Raw genomic sequence first — 23,032 nt, 5'->3', positions numbered from 1 at the left:
CACCTAATTTTGAAGTAGGTGAAAGTTCATCTACACCAGTTGATGAGGTAGTTCATGATAAGACACATGAACGACCTGAGGTTGAAGAAAGTGATCGTAGGCGAAGTAAAAGGCCAAGGGTTGAAAAATCCTTCAGTCCAGACTTCGTTAGCTATATGGTTGAGGGCGAGCCCAATACATATCGCGAAGCGGTTTCCTCTTCAGAAGGACCTCAATGGAAAGAAGCAATAAGGAATGAAATCGATTCTATATTGCAAAATCATACTTGGGAGTTAGTAGATCTTCCACCTGGTTGCAAACCAGTTGGATATCGTTGGATATTCAAAGGGAAGATGAAAACTGATGGAAGTATTGATAAATACAAGGCTAGGTTGGTGATTAAAGGATTTAGACAAAAGGAAGGTCTGGATTACTTTGATACCTACTCGCCTGTGACGCGCATAACCTCGATTAGATTGGTTCTTGCTATAGCGGCTTTAAGAAATTTGGAAGTTCACCAAATGGACGTTAAAACCGCATTTCTAAATGGCGATTTAGAAGAAGAGATTTACATGGAGCAACCTGAAGGTTTCTCCGCCCCAGGTCAAGAGGGTAAAGTATGTAAACTCGTCAAGTCTTTGTATGGCTTGAAGCAAGCACCAAAACAATGGCACCAAAAGTTTGATCATGTCATGATTGACAATGGTTTCAAAATAAATGAGTGCGACAAATGTGTTTATTTCAAAGACACAAATGAAGGTTATGTGATTTTATGCCTTTATGTAGACGATATGCTTATCATTGGGAGTAATGATAAAATTATCAAAGCTACTAAAAGCATGTTGAAAGCGAGATTTGACATGAAAGACATGGGTTTAGCGGATGTGATTCTTGGAGTAAAGATCATAAGAACCCAAGATGGTCTTGTGTTAAGTCAATCTCACTATGTGGATAAAATTCTTGAAAAAATCAACTCGGGAGATGCGAGTGTAGCTCGAACTCCAGTTGACCTCACAACATCTCAAGAAAAATAAAGGAGATGGAGTTGCTCAGTTAGAGTATTCAAGAATTATTGGTAGTCTAATGTATCTAATGACATGTACTAGACCCGACTTGGCTTACGCGGTGAGTAGGCTAAGTAGATACACCAGCAATCCGTGCACGGATCATTGGAAAGCTATCACGAGGGTGCTTAGATACATAAGATACACAAGAGATTATGGACTGCATTATACCCGACAACCAGCAGTGATCGAAGGATACACTGATGCAAACTGGATATCGGATAATAAAGATTCCAAATCAACAAGTGGTTACGTGTTTATTCTTGGAGGAGCTGCTATTGCTTGGAAGTCTTCTAAGCAAACGGTCATAGCGAGATCCACAATGGAATCTGAATTTATCGCGTTGGATAAGTCAGGCAAGGAGGCGGAATGGCTACGTCAATTCGTGGAATATATTCCAAGATGGCCAAAGCCTTTGCCAGCCATATGTGTACATTGTGATAGCCAATCAGCGATTGGTAGAGCTCAAAGCTTGATGTACAATGGCAGATCAAGGCATATGCGACGTAGACATAACACGATACGACAACTACTCTCAACGGGTGTTATCACAATTGATTATGTGAGATCAGCGGATAACATCGCGGACCCGTTTACAAAAGGCTTAAGCAGAGAGTTAGTAGAAACGTCGTCAAGAGGAATGGGACTAAAGCCCGTGATAAATGGGAATATGAGGGAAACCTAACTTAGTTGACTGGAGATCCCAAGATCTAAGTTCAATAGGACAACTTAATCATATTACCAAAACGGAGTCACTGTGGGGGAGTACCCCAAACCAAAACTAAAAGGGAGTTAAATATACTTCCTAGTCCATTCCAATCAGTGACATTGAAGTGAGGATAAGCATATTAAGGTTAATGATTTCGGGAAATCAAATAACCATGATGCTTTTAATGATTCATGGGAATCACCTATGTTAGAGAGCAGTGGGGTCGCTTCAAATGGATTTGTGGGGTGCGCAAATCCTAGAGCTCTCGCAGAAACAAGCTAGTGTTCCAGGACCATAATAGGACACGACAATGAGGAGTTGGCCAAACCAGGGAGAGTATTGTGTGAAGTGTATTGTCGTTTACACAAATGGGGGTATGTTCAAGGACATCATGTCTACATACCACTAGTAAGCTAAGTGCGCTTCACAAAAGAAGGTTAAAAGGTGACAACCTACCTATCTTGCAATACTCAACTGTCGAAGTTTATCATTGAAAAGTGTAAGGAAAAGATCCATTTCCATACATGTGGGGGATTGTTGGAAATCTGATGAAAATAGCATTTTTCATGTGGGGGATTGTGGGAAAAATAAGTGAAAATAGCATTTTTCACAAATATAGGAAAATGATTTTTTCCTATTTTGGACTAGAAATAAATATAATAAAATGAGCGGGTTTTATATATTTATTTGTGGGTTTGTGTTCTATGTTGGAAGAGCTTCGCTACGAACTAAACCACGTCCAAAACCGAGCTAAGATAAATGAGATATCGATGCTCAAAGTTGGGTGTTTGAAACATTGAATGCTGAAACAAAAGGGAAAGTAGCACCTTGTCCCACATCGGAGGAGAGATGGAACTTAAATGGGTATTTAAGGTGGAACTCTCCATCCTTATTGTTTCATGGAAGCACACACTAGTGTCCTCGCGAAGGGTGCGGAGCACCGTAACTCGCACTCGCACACGCTCGCGCGCGTGGCGTGGGCGATGAGGCGCTTTGATGGCGCACTTTGCACTTCGCTCGCCGCGAGCCACTTGAGAGCCGCCTTTGTATTTTTGACCGCGTGCGCGTGGTGGAGCACAAGGAGTGCAAGGACCAGGTGGTAGGTGATGCGGCGCATGACGTGGCAGTCATGCGCATGCGCGCGCCAGTACACATGGCACGGAGGCGCACGGTTGCACGCATGGTGCATGGGTCCTGCTGTGTTGTGCGCGGCGCACCAGAGTGAGCCAATACGGCGTGACTGTGTGGCGCGCTCGTATAGGCTCACATGTGACGTGGCGCACGCGCGCATGGACTTGAGCCAAGAGGACGCACCGCGCATGTGACAACTCGCAACTTAGAGCCTTTTGTCATACTCAGATGTAATCTATACGAACTTTATGTGACTAGTTAATGTATTAATTTATATTGGACGTTTATGAGTGTTTATACGTGATATGTGAAACTCGCTAAATATAAGACTCGTCTTCCTTGTATCTGGGCCGAATATGCTTGGGCCGCTTACATCACAAGTACGGTCAGCATACACATGTTCACGTTTGGGTCGGGTATTATCGTACACATGTTATCTCAGGGCCGAGCGCGCAAGCACAAGCTCGAGTACACAAGCCCAAACACCCTTGTTGTTTATACCTTGGTTGGAAGCCCATTGAGAGCCCATTAGGGAGCCCGATACACCCCCCTTATGCGTATATATTCTTATCTAGGGTTGGAATCCTCATAATTTCGCAAACTAAAACAAACTCTAAATCCTCTTTACCCTCATACGCACGGCTGGTTTTCTCATCACCCTTGGGGTTTTGTCTTGTCACTCGAAGTCCGTTGATCTTGGCACCTCGGGTTTACCCCAAACACGGTTAGTACCATGTTATAATGTTTATAGTTCGAGTTTGGTTAGTTGTTTGGTTGCATGGTTTGATTGTGAATAGCAAGATAATAACCAATAGTTTTAAATGCATGAATAATAGGATTTGATTTAATGTATTGATGTTATGTTTTGTACATGAATGCAATCTTGATAAAACTGACATCAGCCATGTGAGCACTTCAGTAATACATATTAGATTATTATTACACATTGTCAAATCATTAAATCGGTCCAATAAGAATGAACTGATATTTCATGTGGTCGGCTCATTATATCTAGTGGCCATGTGATTAGTCTCAATCAAATCAGACAAAGTGGAGAATAATGGTAACATTGTCAGTAACTTAAAAGACTTGCTATGCATGATGTCACATGTTAAATTAGGTGAAAGAAATCTATTGTGATGTATTTAGCGGCTGTGTTTCATCATATGTATGTGGCTCTTTTATGTGGTGATCATCTAGTGGGCCGTACAAGGGTCCAATAGGGGGGCGGCTAGTGTATGGTTAATATAGTTAATTGTGTAAGGTCACGTGAAGCATCAAAAGGTTGTTGAACAATTCTAATTGTCATCATCTGATCATGTGCTTGTCGAAATCGAGATAGTGGGCTCGGCAATAGTGATAGTTTGAGGAAATAGATGCGCATTTAGTTTTGCATGACCGATGTGATTATATTGGTGTGATTAATGAGTTCTGGATTGTTCTTGTTTACATCTAATGGAGGGTTAAGCGGTTTAAAATTTAGGTTATGTTTAAATAACAATCATAATGCTTCATGAACATGTATTGCTTGCTAAGTCAATGTCGAGGTCCCTGTTGATTAATGATGTGCTGTTATCGATTCCTAGGGGTAGTCTGTTAAAGGAGTGTGGTTATACATGAAATCGTTGATGGCTTGTTGTTTTAGGGATTATTAATGCCATGTACAGTAGCACATAATAACTCATAAAAGAAATAAAGTGATAGCTGGGAGTTTGCACATAAAATCGGACCTGCTTGTTATTAGTTGTGGTATAATAAAGAGTAATGGGCTTGTTGTGTAAAAGGTTGGGCCGGGGATGTGAAAGGGGGCCACACTAGGTTTTGCTAAACATAATAGGTGGGTTATAAGAACTTAAATGTTGTATTGCAAACTGTCTCATATTGGGTCGAGTGGGGTTTGTGAAGGGTCGATTATTTTAACTACTGGGCTACATGACCCCGGGTCATCAGCTCAGCCCACATCGTAGCGATTATTGTGTACTATAGAATAATCATTGTTCTGGCTTGAATTGCTACTTAACTGTTATACGTGCCATATGTGACAACCATTGATGTGATCTATGTGTAAACAAACTGTAAAACTGATCATTACCAAACACGCTTCTAGGTCGAGAGTATTGAACTTATTTAACGAGTAACTTGTCTAACCGAGCAAATCTAAGGTGAGTTCACTGCACTTTTCTCAAGCATGCGTCCCGGTGGTTTGGGACAACTGGTAAACATTTGGAAGGGAAACATTGGGTAAATAACTTAATCGGTTTTGGTTATTGCCTGGAGGGCAATGGGGGTGATTAGTTGATAGCGCTATTAGGTACTAATTATCTGGGTTTCACTATGGTTGTTTAGAGGCACACTCCTCGGTTACGTAAGGGCGGTTCCCCTAGGGTAACTAACTGGACAACATAGTGGGTTGCTAAGAGGCACACTCCTCGGTTACGTAAGGGCGTAGTCCCTAGGGTAACTAACTTGAGCAACATCGTAACACAACCTTGAATCGCATTAACATATATCTGGTAACACAACACGTTAACGAAACCTTGAACTCACCAGCGTAGTCTGACACACTTGTTGCATGCTTGTAGGTAATTACTGAAGGAATTTGGGAACTTGCTGTCTGATGCTGCTGGAGTGGTTATGGTCATGATAAACAATCATATCGATTGGGTTTCGACACACTTATACATATATACTTTTATGCTTCCGCTCAGTACTTTGGTTTTGGTTTAACTTTCAAACGATACATTTATTTCAGTTTGGTAATTTATTATAACTTGTGTTTGATATGATTGGTGGCTCTTTGTTGAATCGTTACACCTCCATTAGGGACACGCCCTAGGTGGTAATTTGGGGGTGTGACAGTTTGGTATCAGAGCCACTGGTTATAGAGAACTCGGTTTTAAAAATGTTTTCATAAAACCAGACTATAACCGAATTGATCCAAACGATGACCATGACACTCAGCTCCAGACTGCAAGGTTCGTTTCTCATCTACTAATGCATAGTATATCTAGTGTACACATATGTATAACATTACACGTGAATTCACACTTGGCACAGCAGCATGAGCCCTTATATTACCAACCCTTGTTATGTGATCTGTTAGTGTGACACTATCCATTGATTATTGTAATTCTTAACCCTGTGATACCCTACGTTTGCTGTTTGGATGAGGGGAACCTTTTAGCGCGAGTTAAAAGGCACTGAGATAAGCATGCAAATTGCCTTATTATTATGGGTGCACACATAATAATAATGTGGGGTGCATGTGAGCCCCAGTGAGGTTTAACGAGTGTGAGAGGGGTTCCGCTCTGTTAATTGACGTTATGTTAGAACACAACAGTCCATGGGAGTCATAGCAGTGATTGTCTCCTACTCGAACATGATCTTTTCACTCCTTTCTGAATCCTTACAAATCTCGATGCTATCAAGTATTATCTGAACACACATCTGAACGCCTAGCGAAACGTGTAGAATGTTAGGTGCTTGAACGAACGTCCTTGAGCTGGTCTATACCTTTCTCGCTTCTCTTCGTTTGCTGGGACTCTATGTATTGACGTCTTAGACTCCGAAGTGTGATCACTTCGGCAACACTCTCGCAGCATACCGTGTATTACTCAATCGACTTACTAGATCGATAGACAAAAGGGTGAGCGTAGTATTTTACCGACCTCAGTATTTGGACAACCCTGATTACCGGCAACGAACACCAGCGAATTGGCTTCAAACGGATCATTCACCCTAGTTAGCGACTTATGGGAGTCAACTCTTACAAACCAAACGGGACATACACGATGACAATGGACTGTAGAAAGGAATGGATAACTGCCAGTGCAACGAGCGGCGCCTTAGGACGCGGCACGGAATGTGTTATGATGGACCATGTTGGTGAAAGATCGTAGGGCTCTGTTTCGAGCAACAATAGTAGAGGCAACAGTCACGGCAACATCAAGGCACTCGTAATCGTAGTCTATAGTAGGGAAATGAAGGTGCCTACGGCATGGATCGCCCATTGTTAAATCAAGAAGACAACAACCAAGGGAACGACAGAAGTACTAGAAATCCTCGTAACAATAGCAACAACATTGGAAATGATGCTCGTGGAGGGGCATTTAGGATTGGCGTGAGCGACGCCAGGAATACAACAGCATGGTGGCCTGCACGTTCTTGATAACGAATCGACTGACGGCAAGTCAATTGAAACCTTATATGTTCGTTGGGATGCAAACTTGATCTCGTGGGTCAACTGTTCGACATTGACCTACTTCCCAATACTCTCGTAAGTTTTGACATGGTCGTTGACATGGACATGGTTATCTATGTATCAAGCAGAAAATTCTCTGCAAAAAGAAAATCGTGCGTTCCCTCCCCCCAGTGGGGAATCCTTGTCAGTTTAAGATCATCGTGGTGGTGCCGTTGTTGGCATTGTCACAGTCATGGAAGCCCAGAAGTGTCTACGGAAGGGCTACTCTGCTATACTATCTCTTGTCACCGATTCGCCATTTTAAGAAAGGAAGATCGAGCGTCTTCCACTTATCCATGAATTGTCTGACCTGCCTTCTGAAGAGTGAGCTGGTTTACTTCCACATTGTTAGGCGGAATTTCAGATTGACCTTATGCAATTTCAGATTCCTTATGGGAAATAGAAATCCCTTAGGTTCGCTAGATACTATCACAGCTTCATCATAGGATTTTCGAAGGTTTCGCAACTTCAACCTCCTTAGCATAGCGGGGAGTTGTGAATTCCTGAGAAATAAAATCGGAGAACGTCTTTGCAGCTTTTGAAACCCAACCCTACAACACGCGGAGCATCGCTTCTATCCGAGGGTACCGATGATCCAGCGATATACCATGATGGTGTTACGGAGAGGAACTGCACGACCTACAACCTCCGGTGGAAACCGTGGTCATTGGATTTAAGTGGGAGGCATTACTTGGACGGTACCGAATGCACCAATTAGACCGATCACAAGGGCCTCCAGTGCACCCTTGTTTCAATAGAGCTAACCATGTGAAGGCATCGTTAGATGGAACTTCCGAACGAACACGAGATTAGGAGAACTAAACCCACGCATCCCTGTAGACGAACCTTATCACTTTCACTTGTCATCGCCGCCAGAAGTGAAGCAGTCACAGTTACACGCGTTTGTCGTGTTGTAACACTAACCTTTACCCACCAAACTCTGTTTTGGACACTCGCGCGACCGCAATGTAACGAACCTCCCTGTTGTGCCATGTCGCCATGCACCACTACTGGAAATTACTTCTTGACAACAAATTTGCTGGCCAAATCCTTCGGATGTTTAATGGACCCCTGTTTCGCTCGAATCTTCGTACGAACCTCATTACTTCCCTGTTCCCTTGATTGGCAACTGATATAACAAAACGCTAACCACCATACCATGATTTTCACCGATCACAAGATGAGCCCCAGGCGTTGTAAAGTATCTATAGATCGAGTTCGTCGGAACTCACTTCAAGCCATTGTTTTAGATCCATTTTCGGGACGAAAATTCTTTCAAGTTGGGGATGATGTGGTACCCGCGGGAAAATCCACAGTCATCCTGAGTTAACACCTTGCCGTTTTGGATTACCTATCAAATTTCGGGACGAAATTTCTTTCAAGTTGGGGATGATGTGACAACTCGCAACTTAGAGCCTTTTGTCATACTCAGATGTAATCTATACGAACTTTATGTGACTAGTTAATGTATTAATTTATATTGGACGTTTATGAGTGTTTATACGTGATATGTGAAACTCGCTAAATATAAGACTCGTATTCCTTGTATCTGGGCCGAATATGCTTGGGCCGCTTACATCACAAGTACGGTCAGCATACACATGTTCACGTTTGGGTCGGGTATTATCGTACACATGTTATCTCAGGGCCGAGCGCGCAAGCACAAGCTCGAGTACACAAGCCCAAACACCCTTGTTGTTTATACCTTGGTTGGAAGCCCATTGAGAGCCCATTAGGGAGCCCGATACACCCCCCTTATGCGTATATATTCTTATCTAGGGTTGGAATCCTCATAATTTCGCAAACTAAAACAAACTCTAAATCCTCTTTACCCTCATACGCACGACTGGTTTTCTCATCACCCTTGGGGTTTTGTCTTGTCACTCGAAGTCCGTTGATCTTGGCACCTCGGGTTTACCCCAAACACGGTTAGTACCATGTTATAATGTTTATAGTTCGAGTTTGGTTAGTTGTTTGGTTGCATGGTTTGATTGTGAATAGCAAGATAATAACCAATAGTTTTAAATGCATGAATAATAGGATTTGATTTAATGTATTGATGTTATGTTTTGTACATGAATGCAATCTTGATAAAACTGACATCAGCCATGTGAGCACTTCAGTAATACATATTAGATTATTATTACACATTGTCAAATCATTAAATCGGTCCAATAAGAATGAACTGATATTTCATGTGGTCGGCTCATTATATCTAGTGGCCATGTGATTAGTCTCAATCAAATCAGACAAAGTGGAGAATAATGGTAACATTGTCAGTAACTTAAAAGACTTGCTATGCATGATGTCACATGTTAAATTAGGTGAAAGAAATCTATTGTGATGTATTTAGCGGCTGTGTTTCATCATATGTATGTGGCTCTTTTATGTGGTGATCATCTAGTGGGCCGTACAAGGGTCCAATAGGGGGGCGGCTAGTGTATGGTTAATATAGTTAATTGTGTAAGGTCACGTGAAGCATCAAAAGGTTGTTGAACAATTCTAATTGTCATCATCTGATCATGTGCTTGTCGAAATCGAGATAGTGGGCTCGGCAATAGTGATAGTTTGAGGAAATAGATGCGCATTTAGTTTTGCATGACCGATGTGATTATATTGGTGTGATTAATGAGTTCTGGATTGTTCTTGTTTACATCTAATGGAGGGTTAAGCGGTTTAAAATTTAGGTTATGTTTAAATAACAATCATAATGCTTCATGAACATGTATTGCTTGCTAAGTCAATGTCGAGGTCCCTGTTGATTAATGATGTGCTGTTATCGATTCCTAGGGGTAGTCTGTTAAAGGAGTGTGGTTATACATGAAATCGTTGATGGCTTGTTGTTTTAGGGATTATTAATGCCATGTACAGTAGCACATAATAACTCATAAAAGAAATAAAGTGATAGCTGGGAGTTTGCACATAAAATCGGACCTGCTTGTTATTAGTTGTGGTATAATAAAGAGTAATGGGCTTGTTGTGTAAAAGGTTGGGCCGGGGATGTGAAAGGGGGCCACACTAGGTTTTGCTAAACATAATAGGTGGGTTATAAGAACTTAAATGTTGTATTGCAAACTGTCTCATATTGGGTCGAGTGGGGTTTGTGAAGGGTCGATTATTTTAACTACTGGGCTGCATGACCCCGGGTCATCAGCTCAGCCCACATCGTAGCGATTATTGTGTACTATAGAATAATCATTGCTCTGGCTTGAATTGCTACTTAACTGTTATACGTGCCATATGTGACAACCATTGATGTGATCTATGTGTAAACAAACTGTAAAACTGATCATTACCAAACACGCTTCTAGGTCGAGAGTATTGAACTTATTTAACGAGTAACTTGTCTAACCGAGCAAATCTAAGGTGAGTTCACTGCACTTTTCTCAAGCATGCGTCCCGGTGGTTTGGGACAACTGGTAAACATTTGGAAGGGAAACATTGGGTAAATAACTTAATCGGTTTTGGTTATTGCCTGGAGGGCAATGGGGGTGATTAGTTGATAGCGCTATTAGGTACTAATTATCTGGGTTTCACTATGGTTGTTTAGAGGCACACTCCTCGGTTACGTAAGGGCGGTTCCCCTAGGGTAACTAACTGGACAACATAGTGGGTTGCTAAGAGGCACACTCCTCGGTTACGTAAGGGCGTAGTCCCTAGGGTAACTAACTTGAGCAACATCGTAACACAACCTTGAATCGCATTAACATATATCTGGTAACACAACACGTTAACGAAACCTTGAACTCACCAGCGTAGTCTGACACACTTGTTGCATGCTTGTAGGTAATTACTGAAGGAATTTGGGAACTTGCTGTCTGATGCTGCTGGAGTGGTTATGGTCATGATAAACAATCATATCGATTGGGTTTCGACACACTTATACATATATACTTTTATGCTTCCGCTCAGTACTTTGGTTTTGGTTTAACTTTCAAACGATACATTTATTTCAGTTTGGTAATTTATTATAACTTGTGTTTGATATGATTGGTGGCTCTTTGTTGAATCGTTACACCTCCATTAGGGACACGCCCTAGGTGGTAATTTGGGGGTGTGACAGCGCATGGACATGCAGACCTGGGCACGCGCGCACCAGGGTGACTTGCGCGCGCACGCGCGCGCGGAAGCTTCCAGCATTAAATTACAGTGCAGTTTCAGTCCAGCTTCGTAACTGACGAGTTAATAGGCTTTGACTGAGAATTAAATGACGTATTAAATTGCATTGAAGACGTTTAATGCAATTTAAACCTCTCATTTAATTCGTTTTTGGCTGTTTCAAACCAGGAAGTGTATAAATACAGCTCCATACCCACTGCAGAGAGATACCTGCAACACAACAGCAATCACAACTTTCTCTCTAGAATTTTCTGATCCTTTACTTGCAGCTTTCAAGGTAACCTTCGGGTTGTAGGCTTTCTCCGGCAGTACGCTGCTCCGGCTGTTGTACCCTGGGAAACAAAACAAGTACTCTTGGGAGACTCGGAATTTGTTTTAAGGGAAGCGTGTGCACACGTGCCTCAGCCACTCTGTTTCTACTCCTTCTTGTATTTGGTTTTATTTCAGTTGTAATCGTATTGTAATTTGCTTTCTTTACTTTTGTATTGTAATCAATAAATAAATTTGTTTATTTTATTTAAATTACGCGAACGGTTCCTGCAATCCTTTTATTTAGTGATTTAAATGGATAAAAATAGTGTGTGGGTTTATAATAACTTACACGTGTTTTTTTATATTTTCAGAATGAACAGTTTCATTTATTTGACGGTTTGTGGTTAGAGCTCGAAGATTTTGAACAATTGGTTCAACACTTTCGGAAGCAAGCTGTGAATTTGTGATTACCATTCCACAACACTCTCAAAGGTATGCTAATAACCCACCTGAGTAATTCTGGCTTTCAACAGTTTCAAGTTACTTTTAATTAATTTATGTGTTATTTGGTCAACTTCTTCACTTGGCGGGAGTTTAATGATAGTATACCACTAAACATAAGGCCTTGGCAAAAAGAGGGACCCGTTTCTAGATTTGATGTGCCCACTATATCAAATATCGGAGGAGCCAGCCAATCACCTTCTTATTAATCACCTTCGTATTACCTGTCCACATGTGAAACTAATTTGGAGCTAAGTGTGCATTGTGGGCCAAAATCCCATTAATTTAGAATGAATGGCTAACATATTTATGAAGTCATGGAGGTTTTTACGAATAATGGTTCATCTAAGTGCGGTAAGAAGATACTACAACTGGTTGCTATGGCTACCTTATTGATGATTTGGCGGGCTAGGAATGTACGAGTCTTTAACGAGAGGATGTGGTTTAAGCTGGTGGAAAATGATAAGTAGTTGTCATTCTTTTGGCTCAGCATCGATAAATAATTAACATCTAGGAGTGGGAGAAGTGGAGATTTTTTAACATAAATATGTAACAACTAGGAGGATATTTTTGTTTAGAGATTGTGGCTTAGTGGTTGATTGAGCTGATTATGATTCTTATCTCATAAGGTACCTACGAAACAAACCTAAGTGTAGCATGACATCAATTGGATTTACAAGGAATTGTTAGATCATTTTGCCAAGAAAATGTATTGTTTTAAACATTTATAATGTCTAATTGTTTAGGTTGATAAGGTATATGTGCCCCGGGAAACAATTGTTATTGGCGATGGTGATGACAACGATAGATGGGCGCCAAAATTTGAGGCGGAGGATAACTACAATACATATATTTGATTTAGTGTTTTTATGTATTGGAAGTTAATATGTGTTTGTAGAGGATTTGAATGTTTTTCTGATAAATTATGTGCATTTGACATAGCATGACACGTGTTCAATGCACTGCCAAAGAGGGAGGCTTTTGATATGTGCTGGATGGTAAAGAACACTTTTGAGCTCATATTTCGTATTATGGTATGCACTTTGTTTAGGAATTCCAGGTTTAGTATTATGGTATGCACTTCGTTTAGGAATTCCAGGTTTAGTATTATGGTATGCACTTCGTTTAGGAATTTCAGGTTTAGTATTTTTTCTACAGGTTGATGTTATCTTATATTAAGAAACCATAGCGACATCACAGAAAGCCAAAGAGTTCATCTAGGGTTCCAACGAACTTCCGGACAAGCTCTGGAAAGTCTATCTTTAGCTGCACTTTCATTTTCCGTTAAAGTGGTCTATGTTGTGTTGATTAAAAGTAATGGATAATAACATGTGATTGTAACCTTTTAAAATAACAAAAGTGGTAAATTTTTATATTGTTTGCAGGTTTATATTTTGGTGTTCACTTTGTTAGCCCTTTGATATGAATTTTGATGGCACCAGGTTTGACACTCAATAAAAATTAATGGTGTAGTAAAAGACTATACTAAGACATTTTAAGAAATCGTAAGCATCACTCGAGACGATTGAGTATAGGTAATTTTAAGAAATCATAAAGTCTAACTTATGAGGAAAGAACCTGATGAGGTAATAAACTTAAATAGTTTGTTGATTTGTTTTCCATCTTTGTTATATTTATTTCTGGTAGTGACTTTGTGTTTGCATCTTTTGGTTGTAATATTTCAGGATGGGACGTATCTGACTTTACGAGAAGTTTTTGAGAACTTGGATTTAACTGGGTAAAACTAATCATCCAAACTTAATGGTTTGTGAATGATAAAATAAGAAAACGACAATATACATTCTTGATAGATGCATTTCAGTGGAGTAAGTAACTTTATAAAATTTTAACTGGTTCAGATTATTTTAGTTCAGTTTGTGCCCATTTAGAAGTGTTCCAAGTTAGGCCAGCACCACCCTTACATGTCTCCCCCAACATGACCATTGTCACCACCACCATCACTGTCGTCACCGTTGGACACCACCACCATGGCTGTCCTAAAGCACCATCGTTAGCCGAGGATCAAGATGCAAGCCCTGCAACGGGCAATTGTGATGGTAAGAAATTGTGGCTTTTTTCTGAGTTAAAAATAATTTTAGTTTGTTCCAACTTTTGAACATTATGGCTACTTAATTTTCTTATACCTTATTTTTAGTGACATATAGGTATGGGTTAGTTAATGTAGAAAGGATGCATCTTTTAATGGTGCGCTGCAGCAGGCTTTTTATTGGAGGCGCTAGTTCTGTTCCGCAGCCGAGTTTAGGGAATCCGGTGAACTCGTGGCAGCGTTAAATATGGTAATATCTGGCAATGGCTCAGACAGGTGGCACTGGAGTTTAGATACGACTGGGCGTTTTACTGTGAAGAGCCTAAGGGAACTAATGCAGAGCAGGAGGCGTCCGGGGCTGGGTCAGGGTTTTGTTTGGAACTCTTTGACTCCATTGAAGGTCAACTTTCTGCTGTGGAGGGTATATATGGGACGTGTACCAACAAGGGTGGCTTTACAAAACCGTAATATTCAAGTTTCGTGTGTTAGATGTCCTATATGTGGTGCCGAGGATGAATCGGTTGAGCATGTATTCATCTCACGTACATTTGCGCAAAGGTTATGGAATGAAATGGGTCAGTGGGTGAGGATTCAGGGGCTTTTTTGCTAGAAATAAAGGATATAATTAACTTTCATCTATTCGCCCGGGGTTCAGCTAAGTGGAAGAAGATAGTTTATGCGGTAATGCAAACGGTTGTTTGGTGTATATGGTTGTGCCGTAATGATGCAGTTTTTAACAAGCAGCCTCGGATCTGGAATGTGTTTGAAGAGGTCAAAACTATGAGTTTTTTATGGGTCAAAAGTAGAGCCAAAGCTGCAGGCCTTAGCTGGGATTTATGGAGGTTATTTAATTTAGCTTCTTTAGGTGTGTAAGTCAATTGGGGTGGATGAGATGTCCTATATGTTTTTTTTTTTCTTTCTTTTTGCTCACTGTTTCTTTTGATTTGTTGTATCTTGTAAGCTGGTGTGGGTTAACTGATGTTAACCTTTGGATAAATAAATAAATTGGCGATTTTGTTGGCCGTTCAAAAAATAAAAAATAATGGTCACTATGTTTATAATAGATCCATACTAAAGGATATGACTACACTAAAGGATATGACTACGTGGAGAGAAAGAGAAGCCATTTGCACATGATTATTATTCATGTGTATAAAGGGTACTAATGGATGATTTTTTCTTGGTTTTATAGGTATTTATATTTTTTATTAATATTTCTATGTATTTAAACAAATTTTAACACTTTTCAGTGGATGGGGTGGTGAGTGAGAAGATGAGTCAGAGGGTTCATTTGTTGATAACCATCTTCTTTGGCATGACATTTTACATCTAATCTCGAATCAGCAAGTACAACAAACATAATGTAATTCATAGCAGACTTAAGACAAAACACATTGCTACTGTATAACTATAGATATCATTGAACTTTTAATCAAATCCATCACTAAATACATCTATGCCATGTTAGATAAAGATGGCAAACCTACCGATAAAACAACAAATGTGGTGTATAAAGAAGTATTTAACGATTTGTGAGTTTTTTTATATTCATTTATTTCAGTTCAGTGTAATAAAATATTTACGTTAGCACTTGAATGTTTCTTTAATTAAAAGGTTTAGGTCAACACCATTAAATAATATATTTTATTGTGAGACCACCCGTGTAACACACGGGTACTTAGACTAGTTGTCTATATATCATTTCTATTTAAACCACAAATTCTAATTACTTCATTCTTTTACGTTTAAATTTTAGCAAAAATACGTTTAAGCTCCCGTTAGTTTTGCTATTAATAGGATTACTTAAAGAGAAATAGAAAAATACCCTTTAAAATTTTTGTAGACATAGGGGTCAGGTCAACCCACAATCCAAACTAAACTGACCTGGTTAGCTAAATATTTACACAAATCTTCAACCTAAAATTGACTCGAATGCTTTTGAATTAATGACAAAACTATGAATTAATTCTGTATGATGAACCTATTGACTAAGGTAACTTACATATCGTATGGCCTCATCATGGGTGTAGCTTTGTGGGGGCGGGAGGGGGCGGTCCCCCGAACTTTTCGCTAGTTAGTGGAGACTATGTAGTGTTCGTATAGAAATTTTTGGGTAGATACGTTTTTGACCCCCCGGTTTTATAGAAATTTTTAGTGTTTACGTTTTCGATCCCCTGGTCGGAAATCTCAAGCTTTGCCACTGGGCCTCACTAAAAGATAGTTAACTAACTGGTAAATCTAAGTCAATGTCATTAGAGATGCGTGTGAGAGTTGTCGCAAACAAGTAAATAAACCTACTTGTAATAAGGCGTAGAAACTCCTTGGAAAAATATTTTGGTTTTCTCGGTGTCTATTTGTCAAGAACCAGGTATCAAGAGAGTCACAGACTTTAATATCAAGTAGTCGGCACAGATTATTCCAACTAAAAAAAGAACAGTTCCGGCACAAGGTTACCGATTGGGAACAGACAAGAACAAGCAGATCTGTTACGGATCTGTTACAATCAAAATGAAAATTACAAGACCTCTAAACCTCTCGAATAAACAGAGGAGAAACCCTCACAGAAAGTTCTAGAGAACTGAGAGAAGAAAGACAGCTTTTATGTGATGATGTAGCTGCTACTTTTGTGTGTGTAATCCCAAGGCAACTCCCCTTTTTATAGACGTACACTCCTTTAGCCCTAGAGAGACATGGTCCATCCACAGCAGCCCAAAACCTCATGCAGGCCCAAAAGCAGTAACGGAAACAAGAACAAAAAAGGAAAGGATTAAACAGGGTAAAAATAGAGGGCAATATTGAATTGAAATAAGCCCATATTTTAACACCCCCCCTCAATTCAATATGCAAAACAGTCAAATAGGCCAAGGATATCACATACCTTGTTGTGAGCTTGTACAAGCAGCCCCTTAGTGAACACATCTGCTGTTTGATTTTCCGAAGTTACACCAATGGTTTTGATGACACCTTTTGAAATTTTTTCCCTTAAGAAAAAAAGATCAATTTCAAAGTGCTTTGTACGATCGTGAAAAACAGGATTGGCAGCTATTGAAATAGCAGCTGTATTATCACAAGAAAGAGAAACCGGAAGTTTGGTATCAACTTTAAGTTCATTTAAAATGTTAAGTAGCCACATGACTTCACTTGTCGCAGCACACATAGCACGATATTCTGCCTCAGCAGAAGATCTAGAGATGGTAGACTGCTTTTTGCTTTTCCATGAAATAAGAGAGTTACCTAAGAAGATACAGAAACCTGTGATAGATTTCCTAGAGTTGACACATTTTCCCCAGTCAGAGTCAGCAAAAGCTTTAAGCTCTAAGGAATCCCCCCTTTTAAACAATAACCCTTTCCCAGGAGATCCCTTGAGATATCTTAAAAGCCTTAGAGCGATTTTAAAGTGAGCATTAGTGGGACTGTGCATATATTGACTTAAATATTGTACAGAGTAAGCAATGTCAGGTCTGGTATGAGAGAGATATATTAATTTTCCCACTAATTTTTGATAAACAGAGACATCAGGTAAAGGAGTATTATCCTTTTCACACAAATGTGTTAGAATATGATTAGGTTCAATAGGGCTGTTAACAGGTTTACATCCAGTCAGGCCAAATTCAGCAAGAAGGTCAAGACAATATTTCCTTTGAGATAAGCATAAACCATCTTTAGTTTTTAAAACCTCAATCCCAAGAAAGTATTTTAATGGACCTAAATCTTTAATCAAAAATTTTGATTTAAGGAGCGATTTAATTTTTGAAATTTCAGTGGAACAGTTACCAGTTAAAACAATATCATCCACATAAACAAGCAAAACAATGAACACGGTTTTACTCGTTTTGACAAACATGGAGTGGTCACATTTACTTTGTTCAAAGCCAAGATCAACTAAGACATCAACAAGTTTCTCATTCCACATTCAAGGAGCCTGTTTAAGACCATAGAGGGATTTTTTAAGTTTACAAACTTTGTTAATATGGCTCGAATTATAACCATCTGGAAGGGTCATATAGACTTCTTCATTTAAGTTGCCATATAGAAACGCGTTATTTACGTCAAGTTGATGAATATCCCAATCATTATTAATGGAAATGGTTAGGACGCATCGGACAGTAACCATTTTCACAACAGGTGAAAAGGTTTCAAAGAAGTCTATTCCTTCCTTTTGACTAAACCCCTTAGCTACGAGTCTAGCCTTGTACCTTTCTATTTCGCCTGAGGCTTTATATTTGATTTTATAGATCCATTTGCAGCCTATGGCTTTCCTATTTGGAGGCAAATCAACTATTTCCCAAGTGTCATTTCTATGTAAGGCTGCTAATTCATCATTCATGGCAGTAACCCAATTGGTGTCAGTTTTAGCTTCAAAATAGTTTTTTGGTTCACAACTCTTATTAAGCATAGACGCGAAGCACATACTTTCACGATCAAGATTAGCATAGTTTAAAACTTTTTCAAGACCATATTTGACTTTACCATCAACGACAAAGTCATTAAGCTTAGACGGAAATTTTAAATTTCTAGACGATTTTCTTAAGACGTTGCTAGGTTGCCCTACATTCGCTCCCTCAGAATTGCTAGTGTTTTCCTCAACTTCTACATCCGACTCGGCCCTACCAGTTTCTGACTCCACACTACTTGGTTGCTGCACATCAGCCGTTCCTAAAGTATTGTTAGAGACATTTACAGGTTGCTGAGACTGATTTAGGGCTGTAGGATTTGTGCTTGTGCTATCATCATTGGGAGTGGAGTCAGATTTGGAGTTTTGGGTGTCATTTTGATCAAATAAGTCAAAAAAATTCACAGTATTAACCTCAGAATCAGGATCAAGAGAGCTTTTCTTTTCTTTAAACGGAAAGACAGATTCATAAAATCTGACATCCCTAGAATAGAAAATAACTCTTTGGTCTAGACTCCATAGTTTATACCCTTTTTTCTCATTAGAATATCCAACTAGAACACATTTTTCTGCATGACTATTAAACTTGTCAGAGTTGTTTAAAACAGTGCTAAAACAGAGACACCCAACACTCCTCAACTGACTCAACATAGGGGCAAAACCATACACAAGATCATAAGGGGACCTACCATTTAAGACAGACGACGGAGTCCTGTTAATCAAATATGTAGCAGTTAGGATACATTCAGACCAGAATTTAAGAGGGAAGCTAGCTTGGAACAGTAAGGCTCTAGCAACATTTAAAAGGTGCCTATGTTTCCTCTCAACTATCCCATTTTGTTGAGGGGTATGAACACACGAGGTTTGGTGTATGATACCATTGTCATAGAAAAACTCTTTCATTTGTTTATTTATAAACTCGGTACCATTATCACTTCTGAACACTTTAATGTGTTTACTGAATTGAGTTTTAAGTAAATTGAAGAACCCTTTTATATTGTAAAAAACCTCATCTTTGTTTTTCATAAGATATACCCAAACAGCTCGTGTGTAGTCATCAACCACTGTGAGGAAGTATCTAGAGCCATCCCTACTTTGAACCTTATACGGACCCCATACATCAAGATGTACAAGGTCTCCTAAGGATTTAGACTTGTGATCACTTAATGGAAATGGTTCCCTATGTTGTTTAGCCCTATGACAGGTTTCACAGAGTTCAAGTTTGATATCTTTTTTAATATCTAGTTTGTCTTTTAAAACGTGCAAAACGGGTTCGGCAGGGTGACCTAACCTAGCATGCCAAAGGTTAATATCAACACTAGCATTACACACCTTGTCAGACAAAGAAGAGCTACCACAGAAATATAGACCATCAAGTTGTCTACCAGTTACCAGGACTTTCTTTGTTTGAGAATCCTAAATATAGCAATTATGTTCATCAAAGGAAACAGTCAGGTTGCAATCTTTAGCAAGCTTATGAATGGACACAAGATTGACACAGTAATCAGGAATGACAAACACATCATATAGGATCACCTTGTTACTTAGTTTAACATCACCAATTTTAGTAACTAAGGCACTTGTCCCATTGGGATGTTTAACTTTGATGTTATATTCTGTAACATCTATTTCATTTATGAGGTTAGAATCATCTGTAATCATATGTTGATTCGCCCCTGAATCAATTATCCACCCAACCTTTTTCCCTTTGTTTCCAAAATTTGAAAAACAGTAAGCGGGTTTAAAATCACATGTAGGTTTAACATTGTCAACATAACTGTTAAAGCATACATAATTGGACCTACCAGCAAAGTTGTTGCCTTGAGTTTCATTCCTGGGCTTGTCATTTAATAGGCTAAGAAGTTGAGAAATCTGTTCATTGGTTAAACCATTCACAGTAGACGAAGAAGCAGTTTCAGAAGTATCAATAGTCACATTATTACTAACCCTGCTACCCTTATTACCACTAGATTTAGATTTCATCCAAGAGGGGTAACCGACCAGTTCATAACATCTCTCAACAGTGTGTCCAGTCTTGTTACAATGAGAGCATTTAAGATTCGGGTTAGGGGGTCTAGCCATTTTCTTTTTTGAATCAAAGGAGTGACCAGTTTTAACAGCAAAACCAACAGGATTACTGGGTGTTTTTTCTGAAAAATTATTAGAGTTCCTGTGAGATTCCTCTCTGGAGACAACAGAGAAGGCTTCTTTCACAGAAGGGAGAACTTCCCTGGTTAACAGAGAGGTTCTTACAGACTGATAGACACTGTCAAGACCCATTAGGAACTGCATTAGTTTGATCATGTGATTGAAATCATTAAACTGTTTTGAAGCATCACAAGTACAAGTAGGTAGAGAAAGAATTTGGTCAAGTTGTTTCCACATGCAGTTAAGTTTATGGTAATACTCAGAGACAGGTAAGCCATTTTGAGAAAAAAGATTAATTTTTTGATAGAAGTTAAAGACCACTGACCCATCAACCTTGTCATAAGTTTCTTTTAATTCTTTCCAAACAACAGAAGCAAGCTTAGAATAAACATGACCCAAGTATAACTCTTCAGAAACTGAATTTAAGATCCATGTAAGAACAATAGAGTTGCACTGATCCCACTGTTTCCCTAATACTTCATCAGTGGTGGATCTAGTACAGGATCCATCAATAAAACCTAACTTATTTTTAACTTGTAAAGCCAGATTCATAGCATTAGCCCAAACATTGTAATTATCGGTTCCTTTTAGTTTTATATTGACAATGGTCAGGTTGGCCGAGTCACTAGGGTGAAGATAAAGAGGGTCACCGGCATCAATTTTACTAACCAGAGTGCTACTAAGGGAATCACTTTCTTTATCAGGCATGATAGCAGGTAAACAAGAAAGTAAAAAGTAAAAGAAATAACAACTACGGCGAAGCCAAGACAGGGAGTAAGATCAGAGGTTCGTCACTCAAAAGGTGCCTCTGCAGACTGTGCCAAGGGAGCCAATCTACACCAGCAACAGCAATAAACACAAGGCAGGGAAACAATTAGCAACAAGAACAAAAAAAACCAAGCAGAATCACAGACAGATAACAAGTAATCAGCAAAGATCACACAAAATGCAACAGGATGAACCCTTCCTGTGTCCCAATGCAAGAACAAAAAATAAATAAACAGCAAGAAACGATCTCACCCAGATGCAGAACCCAAGTTAGGGTTTTTTCCAAATCCGGTTAAGATTTTACAATCTTCAAGGATTGAACCTTAACCGGAGCGGCAGCTTTCAAAACAACTCCTGTTGAAGATGTCCACAGTGCAAGACCAACGTCGGCAAACAGATAGTCCACCAAGACTTTTGATCAACCACCAAACCCTAGATCTAGGGTTTCAAAAATTTGAGCGGCGCCACTCCAAGTGAACAGATCTTCAAGATCTGGCACGGCAGCAACAAATCAGGGGGCTTCGAACGATGAACTGGCAGACAGTCACAGCGGAACAACGATCGGACCAAAACCCACCGATTACTCACCAAGAGCTATGAAGCTCTGATACCATGTCAAGAACCAGGTATCAAGAGAGTCACAGACTTTAATATCAAGTAGTCGGCACAGATTATTCCAACTAAAAAAAGAACAGTTCTGGCACAAGGTTACCGGTTGGGAACAGACAAGAACAAGCAGATCTGTTACGGATCTGTTACAATCAAAATGAAAATTACAAGACCTTTAAACCTCTCGAATAAACAGAGGAGAAACCCTCACAGAAAGTTCTAGAGAACTGAGAGAAGAAAGACAGCTTTTATGTGATGATGTAGCTGCTACTTTTGTGTGTGTAATCCCAAGGCAGCTCCCCTTTTTTATAGACGTACACTCCTTTAGCCCTAGAGAGACATGGTCCATCCACAGCAGCCCAAAACCTCATGCAGGCCCAAAAGCAGTAACGGAAACAAGAACAAAAAAGGAAAGGATTAAACAGGGTAAAAATAGAGGGCAATATTGAATTGAAATAAGCCCATATTTTAACACTATTTCTGAATTGACCCAATTCGCCCAAGGGTTTAAACCCTCTTGGAATGCAGCCATTCTATCCATGTCCTTAGTTATGTTCGTAAACTATTTCTGGTAAACTATTTCTGGTTGTATAATGTCACACACTACAATCCGGAAGATCTTAAGCAACGGACGAAGCCGTTGTGGATTCATTGTCACTCAGTGAAGGTAGTAATAGTTGGTTAAGGCTCGTGCGTACGGAGAATTCGCCAATGCATTAGGGTTTATGTTCAGAAAGCCATGACAAACTTGCCTACGGGTCAATGACAAACTTTATGTGACGGATGGTTCACCGACTAATCCGCCGCAAATCATGGAGATATTATCAATAAATATTATAAAGCGTATTTTTTATCTGTAGAACTATCTATTAGTGAGTGTGATTCACTGATGATCAGTCAATATTTTTTGGTTATAGAAAGTCAATTTCTAGTAGTGAAAAAAAGTATGAAACTCACGGTTGTTTTTCTCCTCGACAATACCACCAAAGCCAAGTATTAAAGATCAAAACGCCGTTCTCCTTCCATACTTTTCCATTTGCGATGGAATCTAGTGTCAACACATGGCCGATTT

The 23,032-nt window shown here is 39.6% G+C and overlaps 1 protein-coding gene across 1 annotated transcript; it reads right to left on the bottom strand.

Annotated features, from left to right (window-relative positions):
- Positions 1-16,878: 16,878 nt before the first annotated feature.
- LOC110920117 (uncharacterized mitochondrial protein AtMg00810-like) lies at positions 16,879-17,955 on the bottom strand. The gene has a single exon (XM_022164352.1). The coding sequence runs from the start codon at positions 17,953-17,955 to the stop codon at positions 16,879-16,881; it is 1,077 nt and encodes a 358-aa protein (XP_022020044.1).
- Positions 17,956-23,032: the final 5,077 nt, after the last annotated feature.

This window comes from Helianthus annuus, chromosome 16 (assembly GCF_002127325.2).
Source record: "Helianthus annuus cultivar XRQ/B chromosome 16, HanXRQr2.0-SUNRISE, whole genome shotgun sequence".
NCBI lineage: Eukaryota > Viridiplantae > Streptophyta > Magnoliopsida > Asterales > Asteraceae > Helianthus > Helianthus annuus.
The sequence above is the reverse complement of the archived record's forward strand: the minus strand, read 5'-3'. Positions and strand labels throughout refer to the sequence as shown.

What these genes read in the sequence shown, in the direction of transcription:
- LOC110920117 (XM_022164352.1), bottom strand. Translation starts at nt 17,955, where the DNA reads ATGTGGAATGAGAAACTTGTTGATGTCTTAGTTGATCTTGGCTTTGAA.